Source organism: Ochotona curzoniae, unplaced genomic scaffold, assembly GCF_017591425.1.
Source record: "Ochotona curzoniae isolate NIBS_2020 unplaced genomic scaffold, NIBS_Ocur_1.0 contig_517, whole genome shotgun sequence".
Taxonomy (NCBI): Eukaryota; Metazoa; Chordata; class Mammalia; order Lagomorpha; family Ochotonidae; genus Ochotona; species Ochotona curzoniae.
Window position 1 is genome coordinate 6,974,540 of NW_024466454.1, and position 16,995 is coordinate 6,991,534.

The following is a 16,995-nucleotide window of genomic DNA, read 5'->3' on the forward strand; positions in this document are numbered from 1 at the left end:
TAACAATCAATCAATTTAACACAGGCTGGACCACCCCCGAACAAGGGAAAAGTCTCGGTGGGGGCCCCGTCTAGGCTGACAGCCTGAGGGCAGGATTGAGTGGGCTTGGAGCGCACTCCTGAGACCTTTGCCGGCGACGCGACCAGGTTAAAGAAATCTCGGGTTTCTAGCTGGTGGATGAGAGAGGCGCCACAGCACGGCTCAGGGCCCCGGCGCTATGGGATACACGCACTCTTCCCAGGGTCCCGGCTCTATGGGATACACCCACGCTTCCCGCACCGCCTCAGCCCTCGGGAGGTGGCGGTTGCGGACGACCGGGCAGCGCACGGCCGCGCTGCGGCGACCGCCGGGGGAGCTGGGAGGGGGAAGCTGCGGCCGGCGGGGCCCGAAGAGCATCACGTCATCCTTTCCGCTAGGCGCCCGCCCCTCTCCCCGACGGCGCGTGCGCAGGCGCGGCGGGAGGGGGCCGCGGCGGGGCTCTTCCCGGCGCTTTCCGCCCTTCTCCTGGCTCGTCCGGGCCGCGGCGCTCTCGGCTGGCGACGGCGGCGGCGACGCAGAGGGGAAGGAGTCCAGGATGCGGCGCGGGGTGGCCCGGTGCCCCCCTGCCCCGTCACGGCAGCCGCGGCGGCCGCGGGGACCGGGCCAGGGCCGGGGGCGGCGGCCCGAGCCGCGGTAGCGGCGGGAGGGGCGGCCTGAGGGCGGGCGGCCGGGAGCCCGGGTGCGGGGGCTCCGTGCCGCTCCGCACGGCCCGGCCCGACTCGGCCCCGGCGCCATGAGCGGAGGAGGCGGCGGCGGAGGGGGCTCGGCACCCAGTCGCTTCGCCGACTACTTTGTCATCTGCGGGCTGGACACCGAGACTGGGCTGGAGCCGGACGAGCTGTCGGGTGAGTGCGCGCCGGGCCCGTGGCGGCCGGGGCGGGCGGTGGGGGGCCCCGAGGAGAGCTCCCCCAAGCCCGCTTTGTCCCGGGAAGCTCCGGGGACGCCGGCACTGGGCACCGTTGGGCCGGACGAAGGGTGCGAGCGGCCCCGGGCGCTGCGGGCACGTCCTCGGCGACCGGGAGGAGGGCAGGCTTGAGAGACTCAAGAGTCGAATTAGGGAAAACTTGTCTTCTAAGCACCGATTAGGGACGGAAGAAGGCATCCCACGTCCTGGTGAAAATAAGTTCCACCCGGACTTTAAACAAAACAACTTGGTGAGTGTATCTGGCCTCTTCCCAAAAAAGGCAGTAATACCAGTTCCTCAAGACCGTTATAACTCAGCCCCTCCTGGGTTTTCCTGCTCGGCCCCTGCGGCTGAGATGTGAAGTTGGCCCAAGAAGGGCTTGCGGCCTCGGGTAATACCCTTCTCTGAGAAGTAATTGTTGTCCTTTATGAGGACCAGGGTCGTGTGTGTGTGTGTGTGTGTGTGTGTGTGAGAGAGAGAGAGAGAGAGAGAGAGAACACGAGAACCTTTTCAAACCGTTTCCGATGAGGGGAGATATGAGGGGTGTGGAGATGGGGCCCTGAGCACATCTGGTGTGAGGGTCAGGATTATTAATGCACGTTCCCTCCCCATTCCAATTCTCCATCAGTGGTACCTTATGGATTGCCACAACTTTTTGAAGTTTTTGGCTGGAGGCTCTGTGGTGGCAGGTTTCAAGTGGGTGGAGGCGTGTGTTACACTTTTAAGTTATGTCATGCTGATTTGATGGGGCAAACCCCTTTGCACTTTGCTGTCATGTTGTGGTCACTGTAAAGTTTCTCTCTCGAAAGTGAATATCCTGTTGACTCATTTTACTTTACTTCAGATATGACAGGACAGTTTTCTGGGTCATCAGAAAAATTCCAGTTTTTCTTTTTTAAAAAAGTTGGGTGCATTCTTCAAATGACAAACCTGGACTGTTTTTTTTTTTTTTTTTTAAGATTTATTTATTTATTGGAAAGTCAGATATACAGAGAGGAGGAGAGACAGAGAGGAAGATCTTCTGTCTGATGATTCACTCCTCAAGTGGCTGCAAAGGCTGATGCTATACCGATCTGAAGCCAGGATCCAGGAACTTCTTTCTGGGTCTCCCATATGGATGCAGGGTCCAAAGGCTTTGGGCCGTCCTTGACTGCTTTCCCAGGATGGGAAGTGGAGCCGCTGGGTTTAGAACCAGCGCCCATATGGGATCCTGGTGCGTTCAAGGCGAGGACTTTAGCCACTAGGCCACGCCGCCAGTCCCTGGACTGTTTCTTTCAGCATTAAGATGGATTGATATGAGAAGGTCAGAAAAAATACTGTTTCCTCTAAAGAAGGTGGGGAGAAAAATCATAAACCAATGGTATTGTTAATATTATGGTTTTGTGGGGTTGGCTTTATTATTTTAAGTTTACATTTTTGGGGCTTCAGATATTTTTTATACAAATGTTAATTGTTTAATAGTTCTTATATATATGCTTAGTTTGCATGTTGATGTAGTTATTGGAATTTGGCTCAGGGTGTTAGTGCTAGAGGATTCTCAGAGAGGAAAGGAAGGCCAGGAAGGCTGGTGGTGCCTAAATCCTAGCTAATAGCTTGACCCTTTGTCCTGTGCTCCTCTGTGAGCTAACTACATTGGCCGGACTGGAGATCTTTAGAAAGCATGAAAAGATTGAGCAAAATTAAAAGTAACTGAGGTCTGAGTAATTCAAGTAATTCAAAATTAAAAGTAACTGAGTAATTCAAGGTGGTAGAATAGATCAATGTAATTTTTATTCTACTTGGGCCTCTGCCCCCACTTGGGCGACCCCAGGGAGGCTCCTGGCTCTGGCCCGGCCCAGTCCAGGCTGTTGCGGCCATCTGGGGAGTGGACCAGTGAAAGAAAAATCTCCCTCTGTTTTTATTTTTTCTCTGTTTTTAACTCTGCTTTCAAATAAGTAAAATAAAAGAGAGGATGGTTTACAAATATAGTATAGGAAGGAAGCTGGTAAGTTATTAATGAGAGCATGGGTTTTGAGTTGAGCATTTTTACTTTGCTATTGACTACCTCTGTGCCTGGGGGCAAGTTGGGTAACACTGCCAGGAAAAAGAGAATACAAGTAAAAAAAAAAAGTCTTTTCAAGTAGATTCTCAAAAATGTGAAAAAACAAAACAGAACAAAACATCTCTCAATATTTAATTGAAAGAAAACTGCTCTTCTAGTGAATACCTGTTGTACCATTGTGCAAGTTTATTAGGAAACTAAAGAAAGGAGGTTGAGCTGTATAAAATATGTAAAGAAGGGCATTTCTGTCTTTTTAAATGTGGTTGCAGGAGTGGAATGCCAAGACTATCTAACAGGTGACCTTTGTTAGAATAGGCACTGATTGAAGGGCTGTTTTCTCATTTCTGGTGGGTTGGTAGGGGAATCTGGACTACCCAGAGAGAATCTTTGAATAAAACAAAGTGGAATACAAATAGCTCTCTGTGAGTCCCTGCTGAGAGTCTTCCGGGTGCATTTTTTCTTCTCAGCCTGCCTTAAAGCCCCCAAACTGATAATGCCATATTCAGGGAAACTGTAGGAAATGGTGGATTGCATCCAGGTTCTCTAGGAAGGTACTAGGATTATGTGTTCTCTCCAAGGAAATTAAGTCGTATGAGCATACCTGAGGTAGCTTCTAAACTCTTGCAAGGCAAGCTCTCCAGAGTTCCATTTGGTTTTCTGCAGCAGGATTAAGATTTGCGTCTTTGTGTTTGTAGTAATAAGTACGGCTTACTGTAAGAAACATGTCCTGATATCTCTGGGTTTTGTAGGAGCCTTTCCTTGTCAGTACTTAAGCAAATCATGTAACTCTTGTGCAAGCAGATGAGGAAGATGTGAAAATTTATTCTTGTTTTCTGTTCTGATTAGTTGAGGATGTACTTTTGAATTGGAAGCAGAGAATGGTAATCTATTGGTAAAGTGCAAATCTGGTTATCTTTTGTGAGTGGTATCTCCTTTTATTTTTTTTTTTAAATAAAGATTTATTTATTTTGATTGGAAAGTCAGATATACAGAGAGGAGGAGAGACAGGAAAGATCTTCCACCTGCTGATCCGCTCCTCAAGTGGTGGCAGTGACTAGAGCTAAGCCAATCTGGAGCCAGGAGCCAGGGGCCTCCTCTGGGTCTCCTATGTGGGTGCAGGATTCCAAGGCTATGGACCATCCTCAACTGCTTTCCCAGTCCACAAGCAGGGAGTTAGATGGGAAGTGGTGCTGCTGGGATTAGAACTGGTGCCCATATGGGATCCGGGGCATTCAAGGCGAGGATTTTAGCCTCTAGGTTATTTGAAAGGCAGAATTATACATATAGAGAGATAGAAAGACAGGAAGAGAGATCTGTGTGCTGGCAGTTGGGCCACACTCTACGGTTTGTTCAGGCAGTTAGCAGGGAGCTGAAATGAAAGTTGAGCAGCTGGGACTTGAACTCATGCCCAGATGGGAGGATGGTGCCTCAGGGAGACTCAGACTAGTACACCATGGCACCAATCCCTATGGCTTATTTCTAACCTTGAAATAGGCAAGGTCTTCCGAACTGACCCACACCCAGTAGTGACATATACGGGTTCTTTCGTTGTAACACCAGTTTTCCCAGGCTCTAGCAGAGCTGCTTGCCAAGAATTGAAGAGAAAACGTTGAGAGAAGATTAGATGGGAGACTGGCCAGGATCCTGTATGAACTTACTTAAAATACTGAGAACACATGAAATAGTCTCTTCATGTCCCTTTTAGTAGAGCAAAGTACTGACTGTCTAGAAAAGTTTTAGCACTCATCAGGTCATATTACTCCTTAACCATTTGTGAACAATATTAGAACTTCTGATGTCAAGTAGTATAACAATCTTGGAAAATATGTAGCCTTCTGATTTTTTAGTAAGGAAAGTGAGGCTCTAAGGGAATGGGAGAATACCTGTCTCCCTTGCTGTGTTTCATTCTTTTCTGGTGCTTGAGGATATTTTGCATTCTCTGTAGGAGTCTCTTGGGGAGCAGAGGCAAATAAATAACTGCGTTGCAGGGCCGGAGCAGACATTGTTGCAGTTTTTTCTAGTCTAGGTTCTTTCATACTAAGGAAGAATGCTGTGAGACCAGTGTGGTGTCTAAACAGGCTAATTCTCTGCCTGCAAGTACTGGCATCCTGTATGGTGGTTCACTGGGTCGTGTCTTGGCTGCTCTACTTCTTCTTTTTTAAAAGATTTGCTCTTTTATTTTTATTTTTTTGAAGACTTATTCATTTTTATTGTAAAGTCAGATACACAGAGAGAAGGAGAGACAGAGAGGAAGATCTTTCATCTGCTGATTCACTTCCCAAGTGGCTACAACATCTAGAGCTGAGCTGATCCAAAACCAGGAGCCTGGAGCTTCTTCCAGGTCTCCCAACCAGGTGCAGGGTTCCAAGGCTTTGGGCTGTCCTCAACTGCTTTCTCAGGACATAAGCAGGGAGTTGGATGGGAAATGTGCTGCCAGGGTTACAACTGGTGCCCATATGGGATCCCAGTGTGTGCAAGGCGAGGACTTTAGCCACTATACTACTGCGCTGGGCTGGCTGTTCTACTTCTAGTCCAATTCCCTGCTTATTAACTGGGAAAGCAACAGAGGATGACCCAAATCTTTGGGCCCCTGAACCCATGTGAGAGAACCAGAAGTTCCTGGCTCCCAGCTTTAGATCAGCTCAGCTCCAGCCATTATAGCCGTTTGTGGAGTGAACCAATGGATGGAAGATTTTTCTCTCAGTCTCCTTCTCTCTGTAAATCTTCCTTTCCAGTAAAAAGTTTAAAAAGAGGACCCGGCGCGAAAGTGTTTGAGTTGAGTCCAATCCAAAGCCAGGAGCCTCTTCTGGGTCCCCCACACAGGTGCAGGTTCCCAAGGCTTTGGGCCATCCCTCTTTGCTTTCCTAGGGATGGCCCAAAGGGGAGAGCTGGAAGGGAAGTGGAGCGGCTGGGACAGGAACTGTTTCCTATATGGGATCCTGGTGCTTGCATGGTGAGGATTTAGCCCCTGAGCCTTTGCACTGGGCCCTAGGACACATTCGTATATGGTTTAATTTTTGTTTCTCCTGGTTATGTATTTAAGAGTGAAGTCACTCCATGTTGAACCTTCTGAGACAATTACAGCATTTCTGCATTCTCTTGGTGTCTGTATTATCACCAACACTTAACTCTTTTTAATCAGAGCCATCCTAGTGGGTCTGAATTAATATCTCATGGTTTTAATTTGCAAGTCTTCGGTGGCTGAAATGGGTATTTTATTGAAAAGGAAAGAAAGAAAAAAAGAAAGAGAAAGGAAAAAAAAAAAAAAAAGCTAGCTCTCCCCAGAGGTGAAATGACCATGAAAAGTTTGAGAGTTCCTGGGGTTGGATCCTGTCTACTTCAGATTCTGGCTCCCTGCTAACGGACATCTGCAAGGCAGTGGATGTTGGCTTGGGTATTTGGGTCTTACCACCCACGGAGGAGACCAGAATTGCATTCTAGCCTAGCTGAGCCTTTCTTGTTTCAGGCATTGGGTAGTAGGACAGTGCATGAAAGAGCTCTCAATATTCAAATAAAACAAACACCTTAGTTTAATTTAAAACGGAGTAAATATGAAGTAAATGGTTTTTAAAAAATTTTGTTTTACTGGCTTTTTTTGGAAAAATAAAAGCAGAGTTACAGAGAAGACAGAAAGGGAGAAATCTTGGGTTTTCTGGTTCGCTTCTCAGTGGCTATAGTGGCTTGGCCTGGTACAGCAATGAATGAATGAAGCTAATTCTGGGTCTCCCATGTGAATGGTACATCGGCCATATTCTGTTGCTTTCCCTGGGACTGTAGTATGGAGCTGGTTTGGAAGTGGAACAGTTGAACTTCAACCACTGCTCATGTGGGATGCTAGTGTTTCAGGCAGCAGTTGAACCTGGTCCACCACAACTTGACTCCTAAAAGTGAGTGAATATTTCTCTTTTTTTTTAAAGATTTATTTTTATTATTTTTTATTGGAAAGGCGGATATACAGAGAGGAGAGACAGAGAGGAAGATCTTCTGTCCGATGATTCACTCCCCAAGTGAGCGCAACGGCCCATGCTATGCCGATCTGAAGCCAGGAGCCTCTTCCGGGTCTCCCACATGGGTGCAGGGTCCCAAAGCTTTGGGCCATCCTCGACTGCTTTCCCAGGCCACAGGCAGGGAGCTGGAAGGGAAGCGGGGCTGCCGGGATTAGAACCGGCGCCCATATGGGATCCCAGGCATGCGAGGCGAGGACCTTAACCACTTGCGCCACCGCGCCGGGCCCAATGAATATTTCTCTTTAACAGTTGATCGATTCTGGACAGATTCGTTATGGATGTCTTAAAAAGGTATCTCTGCTCTGAAGTCCAGATCTCCAGTTCCAGCAATCCTTGAGTGCTAATACCTTTCCCAGGCGTCTGTGGCTATTGCTGAAATTAAGACTGCTGTAGTTGGAGGATGGTGCCTAAATTGAAGCTGTTTGATACATCTACTAACTTTAATTGGAGAGACTGAATATTTTCAGAATGTTAAGAGAATCTACTTGACTTTCTGAGGTGTGGAGGGTCACACGGAAAATATGTAGCTTTTACTTTAATGATATTGTATCCTGCTTCTTTTTTCTTAGGAGGATATCTGGAGTCACAGTGTTGGGTGCTTACACAGATTTTCTTAGACTGTTCAACCCTTCCTTCCTTCCTAGATTAAAAATAAAGTTTTCTCTCCCTAAGGCTTCCTGGCAACACCATTTTCCAATCTCATATCCTTTTGTATACTTGTGTCTTGGCTAACCCTGGTGGAAGGATTTGGCTCAATTTCTTGATTCCTCTTGCCAGGCTTGGATTCAGATTACGCTTAAGGGATCTTAGAAGCCTTAGGAACCCGGGTACATGTGAGGAAACCTGTACTTTATGTTTTAGAGTCCTGCTGGATATTGCAAAGGATCCAGTGGGTTAGAGAAAGGCTTGCCTTTTAGATGTTGGTGAATTCTCACGGAATTGACTGTATAAACACAGGCTGTGCTTCTCTGGATTTTGAATTCAATTCTTAAAAACTATTTAGTGAGGCAGGCATTAGTCAAGGGTCCATGTTCCAGGTGTTCTGTGCTTGCTGGTGTTTGGGGTAGGTTGAACTCTGTTTTGAATTTGTAAGTGGCAGAGTCTTGGGACAGGGTCTTGGCAGGGTCTTGTACAGTGGGAGTACAGATGATGCCAGATCTCAGGCAGGTTTCAGTACTCTCCCTGGGGATTACATGGAGTCCTGGAAAGTACAGTGGCAGCAGGTATAGTTTAAGCCATCTTGTTACTCAAAGTTTAGCATATTTGCTTGGCTGTCAGATGTGGAGGGTGTGATAACTTCGTGTTTAACAGGACCAAGTTAGTAGTTTTTGTTGTTTGTTAGTGTGATGGGTAAGTCATGCCAATTACTCTAGAATGCTGAGAGCCCTGAGTGGTGAGAAGGTCTGTGGAGGGAAGTCTCACCTAGTTTCAGCTTCATTCCAGTCTGTGGGGACTCCTTGCTTTGTGAATTGTTCCCAGTTGGCAAAACATAATATGAATCTACATGCATTTATGTTGGTCATAGAATAAAAAAGTTAGATCTAGAAATCAAAGATAGTTTAGTTAGTACTTTTAGCATATGCTAAGAATTAATATTTATAAATGACTGGGATTTTGTAATATGCTTCTAAATCAATTAAATTTTTTTAGTCCCACTTGAAATGTAATTTTTTTCCAGTTTCATCCAGTAAGTTAGAAATGTTAAAATGTATGTCTTTTTACTCTTCCAGTTAGGAAAATGTTTGAGGCCTGGCACAGTGGCTTAACACACAAATCTACCCTGAGGCACCAGCATCCAATATGGGTGCCAGTTCCTGTCCTGACTACTGTACTTCCTGGCTGCTTATGGCCTGGGAAAGCAGTAGAGGATGGCCAAGTTGTTGAAACCCTGTACCTGCGTGGGGGATTAGGAAGAAATTTCTACCTCCTGGCTTTGGATCAGTGCAGCACCAGCTGTTGCAGCCATTTACAGGGAGCTGGATTGGAAAAGGAGCAAGCACTTGTGTGGTGACATAGCATCATAATCCTCTACCTGAAATGTTGGTGTCCCATGTGTATGCTGGTTCTTGTCCTGACCCACTCCCAGTCATCTTTTAGTAATACAACCTACTACTTAACTTTTTGGAACTTAATGAACTATATTTCCACAACTTTTCCCAAGTGTTGAGTAAGTAAATAATGTATGGATTTGTAAACTCATCCACTATGGATTAAGCTACCATGTGACATGCCTGTATTTGAGTGTTTAGGATTGAATCCTGCCTTTGCTTCTTCAGCTTCCTGCTAATGTGTACCCTTGAGTGTAACAGGTGATGGCTCAAATTCTTGGATAATTTCCACTCCCGACACCCCCCCTCCCAAACACACACTGCTTTGGGAGACTAAGTGGAGTTTTCATCTCCTGACTTCAGCCTGGCCCACCCTCAGCTATTGCAGTCCTGTTGAGAGTGAAACAGCAGATGGAAGATCTTTAACTCTGTCTTTTTTCTCTGTCACTTTGCCTTCCTTTTTTCCTTTCAAATAAATACGTGTATACATCTTTAAAATCTGCAAAAATGAGCAAACTTTAAAAATAAGCTGAGGGCTGGGCCTAGCGGCTAAAGTTCTCGCCTTGAACACACCAGGATCCCATATGGGCGCTGGTTCTAATCCCGGCACCTCCACTTCCCATCCAGCTCCCTGCTTGTGGCTTGGGAAGGCAGTCGAGGACGGCCCAAAGCCTTAGGAGCCTGTACCCTTGTGGGAGACCTGGAAGAAGTTCCTAGATCCTGGCTTCGGATCGGCATAGCATCGGCCGTTACGCTCACTTGGAAAGTGAATCATTGGATGAAAGATCTTCCTCTCTGTCTCTCCTCCTCTCTATATATCTGACTTTCAAATAAATAAATAAATCTTTAAAAAAAAAATAAGCTGAGGGCTACAGTTAGGTTTAGGATTAAGGCTTAGAATTAAGATGGCAATGCAGATGGAACACTGTATTATTCTTAGATTTTTGTTTTTGTTAAGTTTGTTTTTGTGGGTGGAGAGCTGGCATGATGGCTTAATTGGCCTCACCTTGTAAGCTCCAGGATCCCTTATGGGTGCTAGTTCATGTCCTGGCTGCTCCATGTCTAGCTCCCTGCTTATAGCCTGGGAAAGCAGTGAAGGATGGCCCATGTGCTTGGGCCCCTGCACTCAAGTGGGAGACTAGGAAGAAGCTCCTGGCTCCTGGTTTTGGATCAGCTCAACTCCAGCTGTTGCGGACATTTTAGGAGTCTATCTTTCTCTTGGGTGGTACTCTGACCTAGCCCAGCCACGCATGCTCCAAGCCCCAGATTTTGCCTGTGCCAGCAGATGGCAGTGCTACTTAGCTCAACCTATGTCCTCCGTGTAAATTGGTGCCTTGGCCTGACCTAGACATGTTCTCTGATTTGCCTCCTCTAAACCAATCCTTCTCAGCTCCCTTGTCTACCTGCAAGTGTAGAGGCCAGGTCTGTGAAAGACCAGGAAGTCATTCCTCCCCTGTTAAACATGCTCTTCAGTTGCTCACATATCAGTATGTCTGAAAGCCACTCTCTGGGCAGTCTGAAGCCTCTCCACCTACGGGGCCTAGGTGGCATGTCCCAACCTGCATACTCTGCCTTCCCCACATATATTTTAAAAAATATTTATTATTATTGTTTTAGATTGGAAAGGCAGATAATACAGAGAGAAGGAGACACAAAGGGAAAGATCTTCTGTCTGCTGGTTCACTCTCCAAGTGGCCACGGTGGCTGGAGCTGAGCTGGTCTGAAGTCAGGATCCAGGATCTTCTTCTGGGTCTCCTACATGGGTGCAGAGTCCCAAGGCTTTGGACCATTCTCCCATATGGAATACCAGCATGTGCAAGTTGATGATTTAACTACAGGGGCCACTGTGCCAGGCTCTTCAATTCTTTATAGTTTTTTTTAAGATTTATTTAATTCTTATTGGAAAGTCAGGTATACAGAGAGGAGAAGAGACAGAGAGGAAGGTCTTCCGTCCGATGATTCACTCCCCAAGTGAGCGTAATGGCCAGTGCTGCACTGATCTAAATCCAGGAACCTCTTCTGAGTCTCGCAAATGGGTGCAGGGTCCCTCGACTGCTTTCCCAGGCCACATGCGGGGAGCTGGATGGAAAGCGGGGCTGTAGGAATTAGAACTGGTGCCCATATGGGATCCTACCATGTACGAGGCGAGTGCTTTAATTGCTACCATGCCGAGCCTGAGTTCTTAATAATTCTTAATTGCATCAGAAATGCCAAGGTGAGGTTGCCTGTACTGGATGTGACTGCAGTGCCCATCCAGCACGTGTGAGGAGAACCAGGAAGGGAGGGGGCGGAGCTGACAGGGGAATAAGGGGTGGTTCCTTTGCTGGACAGCTACTCCCACTGGAGAGCGTGAGCTGGGATGGGGGCAGACCAGACTAGGCAGGGCTACAATGCCTGTACACCTCATGTGGGCTAGAATAGGGAAAAGCCAGGCTGGGCTGATTATTCCTACTGGTGCAAACAAAATTAGAGTGGGTGAGGGTTGTTTGGGCTTAGTCACAGCATCAAGTGGCAGAAGCTGGCACTGGGGGCTATTTCTGTCAAGTCAAACCACAGAACTACCTGGAGAGTGCATAATCCAGGAGTGGGAGAGGCCTGGGAGGGAAATAGTGGGCTCCTCCCTCTTGTGTTACTGCTTCCATTGGAGGGCACGAAAACCAGGACAGGGGCTGGGGTGGAATGGAGTGGGACAGACTGTACAAGTCTGATGCACAAAATGGCAAGCATGGGAACCAGGATAGGGGGCAGGCCTGGTGGGGGTTATTGCGGGTAGCTCCAACTAGGCTGCAGGTTCCACTTGTTTATGCGAGGGCCCAGTATGTGCTGAGCAGAACCAGGCTGGATTGCAACACCCATTGGTTCCAGTGGAAGTCGGGACTGAAAACAGAACCAACCCAGCAATTATAACCACCAGCTGATCGGGGTGATGGACTGCCAGGCCCTGTACTTGCTAGCACATACAAGAATCTGGTCTGGGAACACCTCAGACAAAATTTCTTTGGAGATCTCCCCAATCGAAATGCTGGACTCAGAACCCTATCCAAGAAGAGAAAGAAGACGAACAGGTCAACCATCTCAGCTCTATGTTGGCAGCGAAATATGGGGCAAAGGGATACTCCTAAGATGGATTATGTCAATCAGTGGATTCTTCGGCAACCTCATCATGCTTGGAGTAGCAAGATTGGCAGTGATTCATAACTGGTGAACTATCAAAACCACTTGAGCAAGAACCTCGGAGCATACATACCCTACATCTGGGACCTGGGGAGGGTGGGAAATTGGGTGGGCCTTCTCCTTTAATATCCCCCTTTACACATGAAGGAAACAATGTGGAAATAATATTACCTACTTTCCTATAGCCCTTGAACCTTTTTACCCTAATTAACTATGTAAAGATTGTCGAAAATATAATTAAAAAAAATTTCAAAAAAACTCAGTCAGTAGTAGTTAAATAAGAAAAAAAAATTAAGTTGGAGGCCTTCTGCACAATCACTGACTACAAGATACAGACTTTATTATAAGCATACTTTTATCATGTCCCCATATCACACTGACAATTATTAGTTTTTATCCCTGACACCTCAGAAGACTAGGAGCAACAGAGTTACTTGTTTGTAAACAAGGGCCCTATCAATAAGGAGGTCATTCAAAATTAAAAAGCACATAGCAGACAACTTGAGAGAAATAAAGAACAAGCTTCCAATTCTTGCTGTATGATCTAGGGCATATTATTTAGATTCCCTGAACTTTTCTTTATTACTCTGCAAGGTAAGTATACTTTCATCTAGGAACTAACATTAAATTGTAAGTAATAATAAAAAATAGCAACAGGGACAGGTATTTGGAAGAGCAGCTAAGATATCACTTGAGGGCCAGTGTAGTGTGGGGCCCCTGCCACCCATATGGAAAGCTAAGCCAGAACTCCTGTTGCTGATGTCAGCCTGCTCCAGACTAGCTGTTACATCCATTGGACAGTGAAACTATTTAGTTCTTTCCTTTTTCTTTTTCAAGGTTTATTTATTTTTATTGGAAAGTAAAATTTACAGAAAGAAGTAGAGACAAAGAAAGATCTTCCATTTGCTGGTTTACAAGTGGCTGTAGTGGCCGGAACTGAGCTGATCTGAAGCTAGGAGCCAGGAGCTTCTCTGGCTCTCCCAGCTACTCTTAAGCTGCTTTCCCAGGCCACAGGCAGGGAGCTGGATGGGAAGTGTAGCAACCAACCAGGACACAAATCTGTACCCATAAGGGATCCTGGCACATGCGAAGCAAGGACTTCAGCCACTCGGCTACAGCGCTGGGTCCAGGTGAATAATTTTTTTATATATTCCTCTGTCTGTGTTGCTTATTTAAATAAATAAATTCTAAACCCCACTGTAAGTAGCTACCTATGTTGCCTTGTACTGCTGGGAGAAAAAGAGCCAATAACTGGTGGACATTCTAGGCCTGGTTAATACAAAATTTGTATATACCAGTGTGCTAGTATAGTTGCCTATTCTATTTTTTATTTTTTTAAAAGTATGTTAGGGCGCCTGGTGTGATAGCCTAGTGGCTAAATCCTCATTTAGCAGGCGCTGGGATCCCAGATGGGTACCAGTTTGTGTTCCAACTGTTCTACTTCTCATCCTTCTCCCTGCTTGTGGCGTGAGAAAGCAGTGGAGGATGGCCCAAAGCCTTGGGATGCTGAGCCCACTTGGGAGGCCCCAAAGAAGCTCCTGGCTCCTGATTTGGATTGGCTCAACATTGGTAATTGTGGTCATTTGAGGAGTGAATCAGTGGATGGAAGATTTTTTCTTTGTCTCTTCTCTCTGTAATTCTGCCTTTTCAGTAAAAATAAGTAAATCTTTCTTTTAAAAAAGAATTGGGCTTGGCCGCATGGCCTGGCAGCTAAAGTCCTTGCCTTGAATGCACCAGGATCCCATATGGGCGCCGGTTCTGGTCCCGGCGGCTCTACTTCCCATCCAGCTCCCTGCTTGTGGCCTGGGAAGGCAGTTGAGGACAGCCCAAAGCTTTGGGCTTCTGCACCCTCGTGGGAGACCTGGCTCCTGGCTTTGGATTGGCACAGTGCTGGCTGTTGCGCTCACTTGGGGAGTGAATCATCGGACGGAGGATCTTCCTCTCTGTCTCTCCTCCTCTCTGTATATCTGACTTTGTAATAAAAATAAATAAATCTAACAACAACAACAACAAAAAGAATCATTGAGAATTGGGCCCAGCAAGGTAGCCTAATAACTAAAGTCCTTTCCTTGAACGTGTCGGGATCCCATATGGGTGCAGGTTCTAGTCCCGGTGGCCCCACTTCCCATCCAGCTCTCTGCCTATGGCCTGGGAAAGCAGTCCAGGATGGCCCAGAGGCTTGGGACCCTGCACTTGTGTGGGTTACTCTGACGAACACTTGGGTAGTGTATCAGTGGATGGAGGATCTTCCTCTCTGTCTCTCCTCCTCTCTGTATATCTGACTTTGCAACAAAAATAAATACATCTTCAGAAAAATAAAAAAACGAAATAATTGAGAATTAAGAATTCAGTGAATTATGGGAGTGAATTTTTAGGATATTGCAAGTAGGAGCAGAGCCAGAATTCAACCCCATGCATCCCAAGGAGGTTGCACTGTAACTTCTGTGCCAAACCTTGCACATAACTTTATTAATTACATTGCATTATGTGACACAGTTTCATAGGCTCTGGGATTCCCCTACCCCCTTCCTGTGCCCTCCCCCAGCCCATAACTTTTAATTCCGTTTTCCACAAGCTTTTTGAAATACTGTTTTATCTATCTTATGGTTCTTATTGGATTTTGAGATTCTTAGTTATATCTGTAACATCCTTTTCCTAAATAATATTCAGTGATTCTTGGGATTAGGATGACGAAATATATTTTTAGGGTACCACTAGTCAGTCCACCTCAGGGTGTCTAAAGCGTGTATGGTGAACCTTTTTGTCGTTATCCTACCTGCTATTGAATTTCAAATCCCATTTTGGTTGCCCTGGAAGGGCCAGGCCAATTAATTTCTCATGCTTTATGCTGCCCATGGGCCAGACATTCCTCACTCCTGGTAAAGGTTAGGTCTTGAAGGTTTTTGAACGTGAGCAAAAACTAAAGGGAAATAAAAGAGAGTTTAGGAGAAATGGTGGAAGAGAAGGAACAACACTACAGTGCTTTGTGTTGTTATGGAACTTGATGTTAAGAGATGCCTTTGAGTTTTACAACAGATAAAAATGACTTAATATTTGAAAGAAGACATGTAACATTGAACAAATAAAAAGTCTAGCTGAAGAGAATGGTGTTATCTACAATAATAAGCATTTCTTTAGCACAGTGATTCGGAAAAACTCAAGATACTGTTGTCTTTGTCATTAGCAGTTATCAGCATCTTAAACATTGTGCTTATGCTGTATTCTTTTTAAAGATTTATTTTATTTGAAAGTCACAGTTGCAGAGAGATTGGGAGAGACAATGAGAAATCTTCTGTCTGCTGGTTCATGCTCCAAATAGCCACAATGGCCAGAGCTGGACTAGTCCAAAACTGGGAGCCAAGAACTTTTTTGGTCTCTCAGGTGGGTACCCCTGGCTGTCCTCTGCTCCCTTCCCAGCATAAATATAAATGTATTATAAAAACATTTTGTATGGATTTCAGTCTTTTTGCCCTCAAACAAACCTACCTTTTGGTTTGTTTAAGATTTATTTAGTTCTGGTGTTAGTGTGTAGCAAGTAAAGCTGGCATCCCATATGAGATCCACGTCCAATCCAGCTCCTTTCTAGTGAGTGACATGGGAAAAGCAGCAGAGGATGACTTGGGTTTGGGTCTCTGCTACCCTGCTTCGTCTGGGGAGCCAGATCAGACTCCTGACTCCAGTGTGACCCAGCCCTGGCTGTTGTGACAATCTGAGGAGTGAACCAACAGATGGAAGATAGCTTTGTCTTTCCTTCTGTAACTGATTTTCAGGAGACTTGGAAATGGACTAGCAAGGGCTTAAAGCAGAGCTCATAGTGGATCCTGATGTCACAAATGGTAGCTTTACGTGCTGTGTCACTATAGTGGCCCCCAAACCTACCTTTTCAATCCTTTTTTTCTAAGAACTTTTTAAAAATAATAATTTTTATTGGAAAGACAAATTTATAGAGAGAAGGAGAGACAGAAGAATCTTCCGTCATTGGTCCCTTACTCCTCAAATAGCTGCAATGGCCAGAGATGAGCCAGTTCAACCCAAAGCCAAGAGCTTCTTGCTGGTCTCCCACATGGGTGCAGGGTCCTGAGGCTTATGGGCCATCAATCCACTACTGCTTTCCCAGACTATAAACAGGGAGCTGGATGGGAAGTGGAGCACCTGGGACATGAACTGGCTGGCGCTCATATGGTATTCTGACCCTTGCAAGGCAAGCATTTAGTCACTGAGCCCATCATGCCAGGTCCACTAAGAACTTTTTTTTTGACTTAACCTCATGTAGCTTTTCTGTTAGGTGATTTTATCGTATCATATCTGAAATCTGCAGTTGATACATGTGATTAATTTCCAGATTTTAAATATTACAAATTGACATGTGAAGATTTGTATACATAGCTTTTTTTGGAAGTATCTTTTTTCTTTATTTTGTTTTTTTTAAATATTTATTTTATTTTTATTGGAAAGGCGGATATACAGAGAGGAGAGATAGAGAGGAAGATCTTCTGTCCGATGATTCACTCCCCAAGGGAGCGCAATGCTCGATGCTATGCCGATCCAAAGCCAGGAGCTCTTCCGCGTGTCCCACGTGGGTGCAGGGTCCCAAAGCTTTGGGCCGTCCTTGACTGCTTTCCCAGGCCACAAGCAGGGAGCTGGATGGGCTGCCGGGATTAGAACCAGCACTCATTTGGGATCCCGGGCGTGCAAGGTGAGAACCTTAACCACTGCGCCACTGCGCCACTGCATCACTGCGCCACTGCGCCACTGCGCCGGGCCCCTCTTTTTTCTTTATTT

General features: G+C 46.0%; 1 protein-coding gene across 5 annotated transcripts in view; it reads left to right on the forward strand.

Moving 5' to 3' along the window:
- The first annotated feature begins 498 nt into the window (after positions 1-498).
- The window catches only part of DENND5A (DENN domain containing 5A), a 93,701-nt gene continuing 77,204 nt past the window's right edge, over positions 499-16,995 (forward strand). For 3 of the 5 annotated variants that reach the window (XM_040989154.1, XM_040989158.1, XM_040989156.1), the window contains exon 1: positions 499-884. In XM_040989154.1, coding sequence (XP_040845088.1) covers positions 773-884 — 112 coding nt within the window. In that variant the 5' untranslated portion in view covers positions 499-772. The remainder of the gene's footprint in view (positions 885-16,995) is intronic. The other 2 variants (XM_040989157.1, XM_040989159.1) reach the window with 1 other exon arrangement.